The following is a 16781-nucleotide window of genomic DNA, read 5'->3' as shown; positions in this document are numbered from 1 at the left end:
CTGGACAAGAGGAATACCTATGTAAGAATGCTGTTCATTGACTGTAGCTCAGCATTCAACACCATAGTACTCTCCAAGCTCACCATTAAACTCAGGGCCCTGGGTCTGAACCTCCCCCTGTGCAAATGGGTCCTAGACTTCCTGACGGGCCACCCCCAGCTGGTGAAGGTAGGAAACAACACCTTCACTTCACTGATCCTCAACACAGGGGCCCCACAGGGGTGCGTGCTCAGCCTTCTCCTGTACTCCCTGTTCACCCATGACTGCATGGCCACGCACGCCTCCAACTCAATCATCAAGTTTGCAGACGACACAACAGTAGTAGGCCTGATTACTAACAATGATAAGGCAGCCTACAGCGAGGAGGTGAGGGCCCTCGGAGTGTGGTGCCAGGAAAATAACCTGTCACTAAATGTCAAGAAAACAAAGGAGATGATCGTGGACTTCAGAAAACAGCAGAGGGAGCGCCCCCCTGAAGAAATTGGACTTGGCACCTAAGACCCTCACAAACTTTTACAGATGCACAATTGAGAGAATCTTGTTGGGCTGTATTAACGCCTGGTACAGCAACTGCACCGCCCGCAACCGCAGGGCTCTCCAGAGGGTGGTGTAGTCTGCCCAATGCATCACCAGGGGCAAACTACCTGCACTCCAGGACACCTACAGCACCCGATGTCACAGGAAGACCAAAAAGATCATCAAGGACAACAACCACCCGAGCCACTGCCTGTTTACCCGCTATCATCCAGAAGGTGAGGTCCGTACAGGTGTGTCAAAGCTGGGATCGAGAGACTGAAAAACAGCTTCTATCTCAAGGCCTTCAGACTGTTAAATAGCCACCACTAGCCCGTTAGAGGCTGCTGGCCTAAATACATACTGTCGACTTACAAATCACTGGCCACTTTAATAACAGAATACCAGTCACTTTCATAATGTTTACATATTTTCCATTACTCATCTCATATGTATATACTGTATTCTATTCAACTGTATTTTAGTCTATGCCTCTGCTTGCCCAAATACTTATATATTCTTAATTCCATTACTTTAGATGTGTGTATTGTGTGTATTGTTGTGAAATTGTTATATATTACTGCACTGTTGGAGCTAGAAACACAAGCATTACGCTACACCTGCTAAACATGTGTATGTGACCAATACAATTTGATTTGCCATAAATGTAGTCTTGGACTGACCATATCCAAGTCCAATTTCAAAGTGTACATTCTGTTTGACACTAGGGGGCGCTCCACTCACTCCTCCAGCACATGGTAGGTGTAGGGATTGGACTTGGTAAGGGTCCAATGTCAAGTGTAAGCTGTGGATGTTCTGATTGGCCGAGAAGTCTGGGGGGCTCCAAGTCTCATTGCTCTGATTGGCCGAGGGGTCACGGGGCGTGTTCTGTTGCTTGTGGACTTTATAAGTGCCTCTAAAGCCAACTCTAATATACAGACCCCTTCACTTTTCCCATATTATGTTACGTCCTTATTCTAAAATGTATTAAATAGTTTCCCCCCCTCAATCTACACATAATACCCCATAATGACAAAGCAAAAATAGGTTTTTAGAAATGTTTGCTAATTTATTAAAAATGTAAAACTGATCACATTTACATAAGTACTCAGACCCTTTACTCAGTACTTTGTTGAAACACCTTTGGCAGAGATTACAGCATTGAGTCTTGGGTGTAACGCTAGAAGCTTGGCACACCTGTATTTGGGGAGTTTCTCCCATTATTCTCTGGAGAACCTCTCAAGCTCTGGATGGGGAGCGTTGCTGCACATCTATTTTCAGGTCTCTCCAGAGATGTTCGATTGGGTTCTAACTGGCCCACTCAAGGACATTCAGAGACTTGTCCAGAAGCCACTCCTGCATTGGAAGGTTAACAGTCGCCCCAGTCTGAGGTCCTGAGCAGGTTTTCATCAAGGATCTCTCTGTACTGTGCTCCGTTCATCTTTGCCTTGATCCCAGTCCCTGCTGCTGAAAACATCCCCACAGCATGATGCTGCCACCACCATGATTCACCGTAGGGATGGTGACAGGTTTCCTCCAGATGTGATGCTTAGCATTCTGGCCAAAGTTCAGTCTTGGTTTCATCAGACCAGAGAATCTTGTTTCTCATGGTCTGATAGTTTGCCTTTTGGCAAACTCCAAGCTGGCTGTCATGTGCCTCTTACTGAGGAGTGGCTTCCTTCTGGCAACTCTACCATGAAGGGCTGATTGGTGGAGTGTTTCAGAGATGGTTATCCTTCTAAAAGTTTCTCCCATCTCTACAGCTCTGTCAAAATGACCATCGGGTTCTTGGTCACCTCCACGACCAAGGCCCTTCTCCCCCGATTTCTCAGTTTGGCCGGGCGTCCAGCTCTAGGATGAGTCTTGATGGTTCCAAACGTCTTCCATTTAAGAATGATGGAGGCCACTTCGTTCTTGGGGACATTCAATGCTGCAGATGTTTTGGTACCCTTCCCCAGATCTGTGCCTCGACACAATCCTGTCTCGGAGCTCTACAGACAATTCCTTTGACCAGATGGCTTGGTTTTTGTTCTGACATGCACTGTCAACTGTAGGACCTTTATATAGACAGGTGTTTGCCTTTCCAAATCATGTCCAATCAATTGAACTTAGCACCAGTGGACTCCAATCAAGTTGTAAAAGCCTCGAGGAACAATGGAAACAGGATGCACCTGAGTTCAATTTCAAGTCTCATAGCGAAAGGTCTGAATACTTAAAAGGTTTGTTATTTTCAATACATTTGATTGATTGTTTTTATTTTTTATTATCTTTGTCATTACGGGGTATTGTGTGTAGATAGCTGAGGATTTTTTACAGTTATTTAATCCATTTTAAAATAAGGTGTAACCAAATGTGAAGAAAGTCCAGGGGTCTGAATACTTTACAAAAAATATAAAACGCAACATGTGAAGTGTTGGTCCCATGTTTCATGAGCTGAAATAAAAGATCCCAGAAATGTTCCAGACGCACAAAAAATGTATTTCTCTCAAATGTGCACACATTTGTTTTCATCCCTATTAGTGAGCATTTCTCCTTTGCCAAGATAAACCATCTACCTGACAGGTGTGGCCTTTTGACCAACCTTCGACCCCCGGGCCCCTCCAGCACAATTTTTATTTTATATATATTTAGGAGAATCATTTATGGTGCTTTTTGTTTATATTTGATCCTAACCTTGTTTCTAACAGTAAAATATTGGGTTGGATCATTTGTGTGGTTTTAGAAATGTAAACACATTTTATTTTGAAAGCCTTCTTGTCACTGTCCTTCTGCCTCTTGCCACTGGAGGGCACTAAATGATCAAATTGTGACTGTGGTATTTGGAATAAAGCATAAGATATATAGTATAGGTGGGAGGAAAAACACACAAAGTAGGTCATAATTACAAAAACATTAGATTTTTATTACAACATTTTAACAAATACAACAATACACTGATTCCAAACAACTTTGCTCGTCAATTAAGATATCCAATCGTCTTCATGTTGCCACTAGCCTTCTTGAATTGAAGACTTTTATTCCGTTTTGCATGGACAAACGAGCGTATTTGGTAAGAAGAGCTCCAGTTGTTTGCTTTTCTCCACACAAGTCCCTGCATGACAATAAATCGTTGAGGATCAAATCGTTGTTAACACAGAGCTTTCCAGATAAAACAAGACAGTTGGCTGTGTCTGACACCACCTGGCAGTGTCTGACACCACCTGGCAGTGTCTGACACCACAAACATCTGGCACACAAGTCTAAATCTCTAATAGTCATTATGGGACAGCACAGAGACAGCGGTCATTATGGGACAGCACAGAGACAACGGTCATTATGGGACAGCACAGAGACAACGGTCATTATGGGACAGCGGTCATTATGGGACAGCACAGAGACAGCGGTCATTATGGGACAGCACAGAGACAGCGGTCATTATGGGACAGCGGTCATTATGGGACAGCGGTCATTATGGGACAGCACAGAGACAGCGGTCATTATGGGACAGCACAGAGACAGCGGTCATTATGGGACAGCACAGAGACAGCGGTCATTATGGGACAGCACAGAGACAGCGGTCATTATGGTACAGCACAGAGACAGCGGTCATTATGGTACAGCACAGAGACAGCGGTCATTATGGTACAGCACAGAGACAGCGGTCATTATGGGACAGCACAGAGACAACGTCATTATGGTACAGCACAGAGACAGCGGTCATTATGGTACAGCACAGAGACAGCGGTCATTATGGGACAGCACAGAGACAGCGGTCATTATGGGACAGCACAGAGACAGCGGTCATTATGGGACAGCACAGAGACAGCGGTCATTATGGGACAGCACAGAGACAGCGGTCATTATGGGACAGCACAGAGACAGCGGTCATTATGGTACAGCACAGAGACAGCAGTCATTCTGATGCTCAGTTTTACTCACTGTATGTAAGGGGTGATGTCCTCCTCGGTCCACTTCTGTCTCATGGTGAAGAGGTGGGTGAATCTCTCCAGTGTGTCCTCGGGAAGATCTTCCACTCTCAGCAGAGATATGGTCTCTGGTTTGGAGCTGCGGTCCACAAGGGCTAGACTCTATAGAAACCCATAACCATCTGGATAATCCTGTAATCATGTCTGCCAACAACCATCACGTCTTTAAAAATGTGTGATTACCATATTTCTAAGGCTAAAATAAAACCTGCTGTAATGCCTAAAAACGTAAACATCCATTATGAGATATTTTGCTGTAGAATCTAAGAATAGTCCACATGTAACAAAACAGTGTTGGTTAAAGACATGCTCTGGAACTTTAACTAGTAAGTACAGTGCCTTGCGAAAGTATTCGGCCCCCTTGATCTTTGCGACCTTTTGCCACATTTCAGGCTTCAAACATAAAGATATAAAACTGTATTTTTTGTGAAGAATCAACAACAAGTGGGACACAATCATGAAGTGGAACGACATTTATTGGATATTTCAAACTTTTTTAACAAATCAAACACTGAAAAATTGGACGTGCAAAATTATTCAGCCCCCTTAAGTTAATACTTTGTAGCGCCACCTTTTGCTGCGATTACAGCTGTAAGTCGCTTGGGGTGTGTCTCTATCAGTTTTGCACATCGAGAGACTGACATTTTTTCCCATTCCTCCTTGCAAAACAGCTCGAGCTCAGTGAGGTTGGATGGAGAGCATTTGTGAACAGCAGTTTTCAGTTCTTTCCACAGATTCTCGATTGGATTCAGGTCTGGACTTTGACTTGGCCATTCTAACACCTGGATATGTTTATTTTTGAACCATTCAATTGTAGATTTTGCTTTATGTTTTGGATCATTGTCTTGTTGGAAGACAAATCTCCGTCCCAGTCTCAGGTCTTTTGCAGACTCCATCAGGTTTTCTTCCAGAATGGTCCTGTATTTGGCTCCATCCATCTTCCCATCAATTTTAACCATCTTCCCTGTCCCTGCTGAAGAAAAGCAGGCCCAAACCATGATGCTGCCACCACCATGTTTGGCAGTGGGGATGGTGTGTTCAGCTGTGTTGCTTTTACGCCAAACATAACGTTTTGCATTGTTGCCAAAAAGTTCAATTTTGGTTTCATCTGACCAGAGCACCTTCTTCCACATGTTTGGTGTGTCTCCCAGGTGGCTTGTGGCAAACTTTAAACAACACTTTTTATGGATATCTTTAAGAAATGGCTTTCTTGCCACTCTTCCATAAAGGCCAGATTTGTGCAATATACGACTGATTGTTGTCCTATGGACAGAGTCTCCCACCTCAGCTGTAGATCTCTGCAGTTCATCCAGAGTGATCATGGGCCTCTTGGCTGCATCTCTGATCAGTCTTCTCCTTGTATGAGCTGAAAGTTTAGAGGGACGGCCAGGTCTTGGTAGATTTGCAGTGGTCTGATACTCCTTCCATTTCAATATTATCGCTTGCACAGTGCTCCTTGGGATGTTTAAAGCTCGGGAAATCTTTTTGTATCCAAATCCGGCTTTAAACTTCTTCACAACAGTATCTCGGACCTGCCTGGTGTGTTCCTTGTTCTTCATGATGCTCTCTGCGCTTTTAACGGACCTCTGAGACTATCACAGTGCAGGTGCATTTATACAGAGACTTGATTACACAGGTGGATTGTATTTATCATCATTAGTCATTTAGGTCAACATTGGATCATTCAGAGATCCTCACTGAACTTCTGGAGAGAGTTTGCTGCACTGAAAGTAAAGGGGCTGAATAATTTTGCACGCCCAATTTTTCAGTTTTTGATTTGTTAAAAAAGTTTGAAATATCCAATAAATGTCGTTCCACTTCATGATTGTGTCCCACTTGTTGCTGATTCTTCACAAAAAAATACAGTTGTATATCTTTATGTTTGAAGCCTGAAATGTGGCAAAAGGTCGCAAAGATCAAGGGGGCCGAATACTTTCAACCTCCCGAGTTGGGCTGGATGTGTCCATGTGTAGTTCAAACATGCATAATCTGTGTGCAGAAAAACATCCTAACCTCAAACTGGCCACGAAATCCCTCATTTTAAAGCAACTGTTTTCTGGAAGCTATGCGACGCCATTTTCCCTACATTTTCTGGACCAGGTTCAAGCTGGAAAACTGGCCCATCCCTCTGTGAGCTGCCAGTCTGACCCCCATCCTCACCTTCAGCTGGTCCAGTCTAGTGCCCATCCCTCTGTGAGCTGCCAGTCTGACCCCATCCTCACCTTCAGCTGGTCCAGTCTAGTGCCCATCCCTCTGTGAGCTGCCAGTCTGACCCCCGTCCTCACCTTCAGCTGGTCCAGTCTAGTGCCCATCCCTGTGAGCTGCCAGTCTGACCCCCATCCTCACCTTCAGCTGGTCCAGTCTAGTGCCCATCCCTCTGTGAGCTGCCAGTCTGACCCCCGTCCTCACCTTCAGCTGGTCCAGTCTAGTGCCCATCCCTGTGAGCTGCCAGTCTGACCCCCATCCTCACCTTCAGCTGGTCCAGTCTAGTGCCCATCCCTCTGTGAGCTGCCAGTCTGACCCCCGTCCTCACCTTCAGCTGGTCCAGTCTAGTGCCCATCCCTCTGTGAGCTGCCAGTCTGACCCCCGTCCTCACCTTCAGCTGGTCCAGTCTAGTGCCCATGCCCTCTGTGAGCTGCCAGTCTGACCCCCGTCCTTACCTTCAGCTGGTCCAGTCTAGTGCCCATCCCGTCTGGGACACTTTGCTGCCACACCTCCTGGAACTCTGCCAGGTTGAACTTCGCTGCGTTCTGCAGCAGCATCTGAGCTGTGGCTCTGCACACCTTGTCCTCGTTCAGCGCAAAGAACACCTCATCTGAAAAATTACGACATTTTCATTTCTGTTTAATATCCATGAAATAGCTGTGAAGAGCCAAAATAGTGCACGAGGGAAGAGGTAGTTAGTTGGCTGTGTGTCACTCTACAGCACACCAAAGCATTAAAAACGTACAGTACTTTCTGACTTACCGTTGTCCGTGTAGCGCCGTCCATAACAGTTCAAGCTGTGCTCTATCATCTCCCTGGGCAGGAGAAGGGGTTTGGATGAGTATCAAACAAATACATGTATTCCCTAGCCACACACACACACACACTTTTTAATGTTGTCATGACAATTACATGCAACATTATTTAAAATGGACGGCCTACACCGGCCAAACCCAGGACGACACTGGGCCAATTGTGCGCCGCCCTAGGGGACAGCCGTAACGTTGCCTAACTGCACCTACTGTGGCTCCAGACGTCCTAACTCCTCCAGACTGACACGAAGAGGGACTTTACTGAAGGACCAGGACTCAGAGTCCACCAGCTGAGTGATGTGACCCAGTAGCTTCATCTCATAGTCAAAATCCAACAGCCTCCAGTAGCCTGGAATACACAAGAGGGGAACATGTGAAAAGAGCACAGGACAAACAAACATCCTCATACATGTGGACACACCAAGGCCAGCATGTATATAGACACAAACCACATACAGTAGATCACATATCTAAATGGAAAAACTGTGAGAAAATTAACATTTGGAAGATTTGAGAATTATTCTTACCGTTGACCTCACAGGCATGAATAGTCTGTAGTTGGGCCTCCAGTTCCTCCTCGCTTGCTTGGATTCTTTCAAGCAGGTCTCCCATAGTGTACTGCCAAAAGGAAACGTTTTATCAAGCAGGTCTCCCATAGTGTACTGCCAAAAGGAAACGTTTTATCAAGCAGGTCTCCCATAGTGTACTGCCAAAAGGAAACGTTTTATCAAGCAGGTCTCCCATAGTGTACTGCCAAAAGGAAACGTTTTATCAAGCAGGTCTCCCATAGTGTACTGCCAAAAGGAAACGTTTTATCAAGCAGGTCTCCCATAGTGTACTGCCAAAAGGAAACGTTTTATCAAGCAGGTCTCCCATAGTGTACTGCCAAAAGGAAACGTTTTATCAAGCAGGTCTCCCATAGTGTACTGCCAAAAGGAAACGTTTTATCAAGCAGGTCTCCCATAGTGTACTGCCAAAAGGAAACGTTTTATCAAGCAGGTCTCCCATAGTGTACTGCCAAAAGGAAACGTTTTATCAAGCAGGTCTCCCATAGTGTACTGCCAAAAGGAAACGTTTTATCAAGCAGGTCTCCCATAGTGTACTGCCAAAAGGAAACGTTTTATCAAGCAGGTCTCCCATAGTGTACTGCCAAAAGGAAACGTTTTATCAAGCGGGTCTCCCATAGTGTACTGCCAAAAGGAAACGTTTTATCAAGCAGGTCTCCCATAGTGTACTGCCAAAAGGAAACGTTTTATCAAGCAGGTCACCCATAGTGTACTGCCAAAAGGAAACGTTTTATCAAGCGGGTCTCCCATAGTGTACTGCCAAAAGGAAACGTTTTATCAAGCGGGTCTCCCATAGTGTACATTTGAGTCATTTAGCAGACTCTTATCCAGAGCGACCTACAGTGCTGAGTGCATAAATTGCCATACTTTTTTTTTGGTACTGGTCTCTCGTGGGAATCGAACCCACAACTCCGGCGTTGGAAGGTCCATGTTCTACCAACTGAGCCACACGGGACTACCAAAAGGAAAGCTTTTAAAAACAGAGAACGGTAGCGTAGCGGCAGACATTTACTCCGTGTACAGTAGAGATGATGTTCTAGCGTGTACTGGCCTTTCCTGTACGTGTCTTTTCTTAGCGGCACCAACTTCGCTGATAGTTGCTTTGTTGAGGAAAAGTTGTACCGACTATGAACGTGACAGTCCTACCTTAAGATGAATGGACTGTAAGTCTCTCTGGATATAATCTAGTAGAGTTAATAAGTACCTTCCCCTCCGTGACATCCTCCTGCCCACTGATACCTGGGCCCTCGTACGGATCCTCCATCAGAAGTCTCTTCAGCTTCTTTAGTTTGGGATGGCGCTTTCTCAACTCCCAGTAACTGTTAGAAAAGCCCCAAATCTGTTGGGAAAAGGGTAATTTCTTAGGTCCTGAATACATTTCAGCACATTATTTCACACTGGGGGGGGGGGGGGGGGGGGGGGGGGGGGTACGCCAAATAAAAACCCTTCACATTTTCAAACAGTCCATTTATATTTTCCAACGGTGAGGTTTTTTTCCCTCGCCTGAGTTGGCCTCGTTTCACTGCCAAAAATAAAATTCAACCATCTAGTGTTCAGCGAAATAACAACACAATGTCAAATACAGGAAGCCTAGTCAAATAACTAACATCCAATCACATTAACCGTTACTCTCTCACAGGAAACCTTCTCTCTTGTGCAGACATTTAGAAACGAAACATGACAATTTGAAAAATAAGCCGCGGGAGTTTTTTGAGCGAGAATAAAGACGACTTTTGAGTAGTTAGACATGTATAAAATCAACTGATATCAGTAATAAGAAGGGGCTAGAAGAGTCTTATATGGTGAGCTACTGAGTGGCTAGGACAGGCAAACCCCATACTATTGTGGAGGACTTCATTCTTCCTGCTGCCGTGGATATGGCAGGACAATGCTGTGGGAAAAGGCCAACAAAAACTAAACAGACAATGCCTTCATCAAACACTGTTTCATGAGAAAATCAGTGACATGCAGATGTTTTGAAACAATTACTGCTTCGCATACGAGCCAGTGCGTTACAGCTGGATGAGTCAACAGACGTGGTGGGCCTGGCACAGCTCCTGGTGTATGTCCGTTACGTTTATGGGGGGGGGGGGTCAATTAAGGAAGACATCCTCTTCTGGAAACCAGGACAACAGAAGAGGATATTTTTAAAGTGCTGGACAGCTTAGTGACATCAAATGGACTTTGGTGGTCAAGATGTGTTGGTATCTGTACTGTTGGCGCAAAAACCATGACAGGGAGACATAGTGGAGTGGTAACGTCAAGCAGCATCCACCGAGAGGCTCTCGGGTTCGCTGCAGCATCCACCGAGAGGCTCTCGGGTTCGCTGCAGCATCCACCGAGAGGCTCTCGGGTTCGCTGCAGCATCCACCGAGAGGCTCTCGGGTTCGCTGCAGCATCCACCGAGAGGCTCTCGGGTTCGCTGCAGCATCCACCGAGAGGCTCTCGGGTTCGCTGCAGCATCCACCGAGAGGCTCTCGGGTTCGCTGCAGCATCCACCGAGAGGCTCTCGGGTTCGCTGCAGCATCCACCGAGAGGCTCTCGGGTTCGCTGCAGCATCCACCGAGAGGCTCTCGGGTTCGCTGCAGCATCCACCGAGAGGCTCTCGGGTTCGCTGCAGCATCCACCGAGAGGCTCTCGGGTTCGCTGCAGCATCCACCGAGAGGCTCTCGGGTTCGCTGCAGCATCCACCGAGAGGCTCTCGGGTTCGCTGCAGCATCCACCGAGAGGCTCTCGGGTTCGCTGCAGCATCCACCGAGAGGCTCTCGGGTTCGCTGCAGCATCCACAGAGAGGCTCTCGGGTTCGCTGCAGCATCCACAGAGAGGCTCTCGGGTTCGCTGCAGCATCCACAGAGAGGCTCTTGGGTTCGCTGCAGCATCCACAGAGAGGCTCTTGGGTTCGCTGCAGCATCCACAGAGAGGCTCTTGCTGCCAAAGGAATGCCTGACAGCTTGAAAGACGTTTTGGACAATACAGTGAAAATGGTTAACTTGGTTAAAGCAAGGCCCCTGAACTCTCGTGTATTTTCTGCATTATGCAAATGATATGGGCAGCGACCATGTAAAATTTTTACAACATACAGACTGCGCTGGTTATCAAGGGGCAAAGTATTGACACGTTTCTTTGAATTGAGAGAAGAACTTAAAGTTCTTTACTGACCAAAATGTTCACTTGTCTGACCACCTGCATGATGATGAGTTTCTCACATGACTGGCCTATCTGGGTGATGTTTTTTTTCACCTGAATGATCTGAATGTAGGACTACAGGGACTCTTTGTAACTATATTCAATGTGCAGAACAAAATTGATGCTGATTAAAAAGTTGGAACAAGGACAACACACAGGTCTTTCCATCATTGTATGAATTTTGTGTGCAAATTAACTTAAGTTTACGGACAATGTCAAATGTGCGAGCTGGGTGTGCAATTACACAGGTACTTTCCCGAAATAAACTGGATTCGTTATCCCTTTAGTGCCCTGCTGCCAGTCCACTTACCGATATCTGAACAAGAGAGCCTCAGAGATTGCAACAAGCGGTTCTGTGAATAAATTATATTTAAAATCAGAAGCCACAGACATATTTCTGGATGGGGCTTCGCTCAGAGTATCCTGCATTGGGAAATCGCGCTGTTAAGACACTGATGCCCTTTGCAACCACGTACCTATGTAGGGAGTGGATTCTCGGCTCTCACTAGCATGACAACTAAATACAGGCACAGACTGTGTGTGGAAAATGATTTAAGACTGAGACTCTCTCCAATACAACCCAACATCGCATAGTTATGTGCATCCTGTCAAGCAGGCACTTCTCATTAACCTGTGGTGAGTTATTCTCCATTTACGATAAACAAATAAGGTTTTATATGTAAGATGGTTAAATAAAGAGCAAAATTAAATTATTATTATTATTATTTGTGCCCTGGTCCTATAAGAGCTCTTTGTCACTTCCAACGAGCCGGGTTGTGACAAAAACTCACTCATTCTTGTTGAATAAATGTATTGTATAGTGTGTGTGTGTGCGGCAGGCTTTACAATGATGGCAGAAAACAACATTTGAGAGTGCGCTGACCCTGGTGCTTAGAGGGGGTACAGCTGGAGGTTGAACGTTTGAAGGGGTACGGGGACTATAAAAAGTTTGGGAACCACTAATGTAGGTGAACACAGTGCATTAGAAAAACATGTAATACATCACAATGAACTCACTGTGTTAGAATGTCTATAGCTATTTAGTGTGCGTGTGTCAGCATGTTAAAGTAATATCTACTGTACAGACATATAATAACAGATCAGTGATTTTCAAAATGGCTGTCACACCAGAAACATTCATTGTGTTCAGATAGTTGATAAGACTCCTCCTACCTGTGCATGGACCAGCTGAGAGCTGGCCTGGTTGTCAGTAGTCAGCTGATCTGGAGTCAGGCAGCCAGGCACTAACAGCAGGAGGTTTGAGGTGTCGGCTATCTTCAGGTCATAAGTCGTGTCTTCACTGCACAGGACAGCTCTCTCATCCTGGTCTCCTCTGATAACCAGGCTGCATGTAGAGAACAAGGATAAAGGAGAGAGAGATTGTGGAGATCGTTGACGTGTAGAGAGACTCAACGTTAAAACAGTCTCTCTACTCGTCAATGTTAAACAGACTGTTTTAACGTTGATGTGTAGAGAAAGTGGCAACAGCTGGATGAGTTGTTTTCGCCAGGGCTGGACAACCCTTCTCCTATAGAGGTAGTAGGTGGGTGGCCCTTGACCATCACACTCAGTTCCATTACATCACATAAGAGTCATTGGATGAAGGGGTATTCTGAAGGGGGAGGAGTTTAAATAAGAGACATGACGCTCAGTCTATACGTTAACCCGCATCTCCTGCGGTACAGTTTTTGTGGAATATTATTTTTTATGTGATATGAAAAGTAGAGGGATTTATGTTTATATAACTGTACTGCAAGTGTGAATCGATTCACGTTTAGTTTGAACATTTGGCCGTTTTTGGCTTCCGGAGACAATTTGCCCTTTAAACAGAACATGTAAGGTCCTTGGACTAACGGAGTAACGGTAGACTCCTTAAACTTGAATCAGGTGTGTTTCAGTCCAACACACCTGATTCAGATTATCAAGGTCCTGATGGGGAAGATCAATCATAGAATCAGATGTGTTGGAACAAATGCCTGCAGACGTCCGGTAACAGTCCAGGTGGGTTGCCAACGCACACTACACACACGTAATCTGTGAACCCAGAACAAAATCTCGCGTAAACCAACCAGTCACCTGCGAATGTTTAGGAGAGACAACCCACCGCCACATTTCTATTAACATAACCAGCTACGTGTATTAACGTAACTGTGTTTAATCTCTTAACTGTGTATTTATGTTGAATTAGCTACATTGTAACTATGCAGATACTTTACCTCTTTCCTGCTTCTATGTGTTTACAGAGCGTGTCATCCAGTTCCATCAGGCAGTAGTCTCCGGACGAGACGCTTTCTCCAAAAGTCAAACAGTGAATTGTGTTCTGCAAATCATTCTCTTTTAGTTTGGCGATTTGTATGGTCGCCTGCACCTCTTCTAATGTTCTCGACATCTGGTTCTAATATATGAGCTAAATTTAATGAGAAATAGCCTATTTTGTAGTGTACTCCAACTAAATGTGATTCTCGCTAGATTAACTTTCCCGCAATATATACCGGAAGTACGATGGCATATTCGATTGACGGCGGCATAGGCCAATGAAAGTCTCGATTACGTCACGTTGTCCCTTCTACAGTACAGTCGATTTATGTCCGCGCAGCACGCCGAGTTCACCCGACGTGGGTGCACGGTGCTGAAATCTACCACTGGAAATGATCAGATGGAGCCCAACCATAGCGCCAAAGGCGATGCGCTTGATTTAGCTCGCTAAGCACACCGAGTGAGTGCAGTTTGTTGGTTTGAGACTAGTCCACTTATCCGATTCTGTAACATTTGCATATATCGCGCCTCCTTGGTTTACTTCCACAATGCCCACTTGTCTTGTGAGCGTTGCCAATTTAGCAACTTTGTCGCTATATTAAGCGAGTTTTCAGACCCCTCCAGCGACTTTTATTGGTAAAGGATTCCAGCGACAAATTCAGATTTTCTTTTTTCAGGCTGCCTTTTGGGGTTTTGACACAGAGGGTGTCTATGATTTTAATAGCATTTAGCGACTTTTTCCACTCAATTCTGCCGCAAACAACAGTGGTTGAAGGTGCAGGCTACTTGTGCAACATTAGTCACATCAACGACGCACTCACATGCCGCGTTCACGTACTAGTTGAAACGAGGAAACTGACATTTCCTGGTTGCACGCGTGTATAACTTCAACCTATTAGCAAGTCGGACATTTCAGAGTTTCTTAGTTCCAACTAGCACTTGAACGCGGCAATAATCAAGAGAGGCACAGCGTGCGGCGGAAGAGGGCGAAAACGCGACGTGGGGACCGCAGTTGTGCCGCATCAAGCCAAATTCGTGATGTGACGCCGTCGCGGAAACGGTAAAACGTAATCTAGCGTCTTCTAGCGACAAATCAAGGAGCCAATAGCTGTAATCACTGAAAAAAGTCGTCAACCCTGCACGGTGTCAACGTGCTTTTCATGGTAGGATCGCGTAGTAAACAGAGGCAGAGGTCCGAGTGGAGCTCATTACTACTGAAGAAATCTATGCACATTTCACAAGGAATCGCTGTTCGTTGAATGAAGCTTTACGGACGAGAAAATAATATGCATACGTTTAGATGGTTAGCGGACCAGTTACATTTTTAGAATACAAAAGAAGTTCAACATCAAGCTAGTATCCCCTCTTGCATAGCTATAGATAGCGTCTGTCCATTTTTCACTGTGTGAAACGTGTTTTTTTTAAATGCGTTTCTCACATTATGCTGCTGGTTTGCAAATCTAGGACAACGTTATCTCGAGGAACAATAAATCAGCAATTTTTTATCCATGGTGTTTGCAAGGTAAATTATTTGAAAAAATGTTATGCATTTAAATGTGCACGTAATGATCAAATACTACAGCACATGTGTGTCAGAGATGGACCACAGCAGGGGTGTTTTACCTGTGATCATGGAGGATATGATTGCACTGTGAGCTAACGTTATCTAAACTATCCTGTTTATTTCAATATATTGTGCTGTTGATATTCTGCAATTTTTTTGGGGATATACGAATGACTGGTTACGTCAGTTATGACACTGATACAGTATAGCTACAGTCATTAGGACAGAATACAGGGGAGCTATTCAGACGGCTTGTCAATGACATACGGATAGGCAGCTATGTATGGTGTACTGTACAGGGGAGCTATTCAGACGGCTTGTCAATGACAAGGATAGGCAGCTATGTATGGTGTACTGTACAGTGGAGCTATTCAGACGGCCTGTCAATGACATAAGGATAGGCAGCTATGTATGGTGTACTGTACAGTGGAGCTATTCTGACGGCTTGTCAATGACATAAGGATAGGCAGCTATGCATGGTGTACTGTAGCTCGTTTTCACAGGCTATGATGCCTTTGGCTTGTGTACAGTATTTACAGTGCCAGTAATATTTCCGGTGTTTTAACAGTTGTAAAGAGATGGATGGTATCGGGAACACAATGCAGAAGAAGGCTGCGGAGCTCGAGCGCATGGCGGAGGTTCTCGTCACCGGAGAGCAGTTGAGGTAGGAGTGGCTGGCTCGAGCTGAGAGCTCTGGATGATCCTGTTCAAACTGTGTTGCGGCTTTTCAAACAAAGGCGTGAATTGTACCCATTCAAACCAACGCACAAATACAATACATTTTCTGCAATGCCAATGTGTATTGAATTGTACTGGCGTAGTGCACGCACACAATGTGATTATTTCAAGTCTCAAAGGTTGTTTTTTTTTGCATTGTGTAACTGAAAGCCATTCATTCATTGTGGTGTCAGTCCGAAGAACACTGCTGCTTGTTTTAGTGGAAGAGAAGTAACACCTGCTATTTGTGGAACAGAACACACACCCTTGGCCCATATTAGGGGTGCCATAAAAAAGCATGATTGAAATAGTGAGATAGCAGTGAGTGTCAACATCAGTGAAATTACTCTTTATAATTGGCATTGAAACGTTTTTATCGCCTGTCAGGATGTGTGTGTGTGTGTGGGGGGGGGGGGGGGGTTGCTGTGTGTTTACACATCTTTATCTTCATCATCATATAGGTCAGTCAATAAACTCAATGTCAGTGTTCCCTATCAGTGGTTAATCTTTGACCCTCTCTAAAATGGTCACTTTTAACTAGGGCTGTGATAATATCAGTATTGCATTTTATCTTTCTATGCCAAAAATGAAAACGGGAAGCAGACCAAACTCTTTTTGTCCTTTAAAAAACCTGCTGTGTGTAAAATATTGTGTGCTGTAACTTTGAAAATAAATACGTGTCTCTGAATGACAACGTAATGTTTTCCTAAAGAAGTTAAATCTGCTTTATCTGGAACACAATGCCACGATACTAACGAGTATTCTCCCTGGCCCTACTCTTAACCTGCCACGATACTAACGAGTATTCTCCCTGGCCCTACTCTTAACCTGCCACGATACTAACGAGTATTCTCCCTGGCCCTACTCTTAACCTGCCACGATACTAACGAGTATTCTCCCTGGCCCTACTCTTAACCTGCCACAGTACTGGTCTGGTCTCCCTGGCCCTACTCTTAACCTGCCACGATACTAACGAGTATTCTCCCTGGCCCTACTC

The 16781-nt window shown here is 45.1% G+C and overlaps 1 protein-coding gene across 1 annotated transcript; it reads right to left on the bottom strand.

Annotated features, from left to right (window-relative positions):
- Positions 1 to 3394: 3394 nt before the first annotated feature.
- On the bottom strand, positions 3395 to 13942 carry LOC139378672 (sister chromatid cohesion protein DCC1-like). Its single transcript, XM_071121066.1, has 9 exons — positions 13464 to 13942; positions 12421 to 12592; positions 9266 to 9400; positions 8023 to 8113; positions 7706 to 7844; positions 7446 to 7498; positions 7139 to 7293; positions 4432 to 4580; positions 3395 to 3604 (listed from the first exon to the last, which is right to left on the bottom strand). Exons 1-9 carry the CDS (start codon positions 13634 to 13636, stop codon positions 3493 to 3495), a joined length of 1179 nt encoding a protein of 392 aa, XP_070977167.1. The 5' UTR covers positions 13637 to 13942; the 3' UTR covers positions 3395 to 3492.
- Positions 13943 to 16781: the final 2839 nt, after the last annotated feature.

The sequence above is a fragment of the Oncorhynchus clarkii genome, chromosome 2 (genome assembly GCF_045791955.1).
Source record: "Oncorhynchus clarkii lewisi isolate Uvic-CL-2024 chromosome 2, UVic_Ocla_1.0, whole genome shotgun sequence".
NCBI classification, from domain to species: Eukaryota; Metazoa; Chordata; class Actinopteri; order Salmoniformes; family Salmonidae; genus Oncorhynchus; species Oncorhynchus clarkii.
The sequence above is the reverse complement of the archived record's forward strand: the minus strand, read 5'-3'. Positions and strand labels throughout refer to the sequence as shown.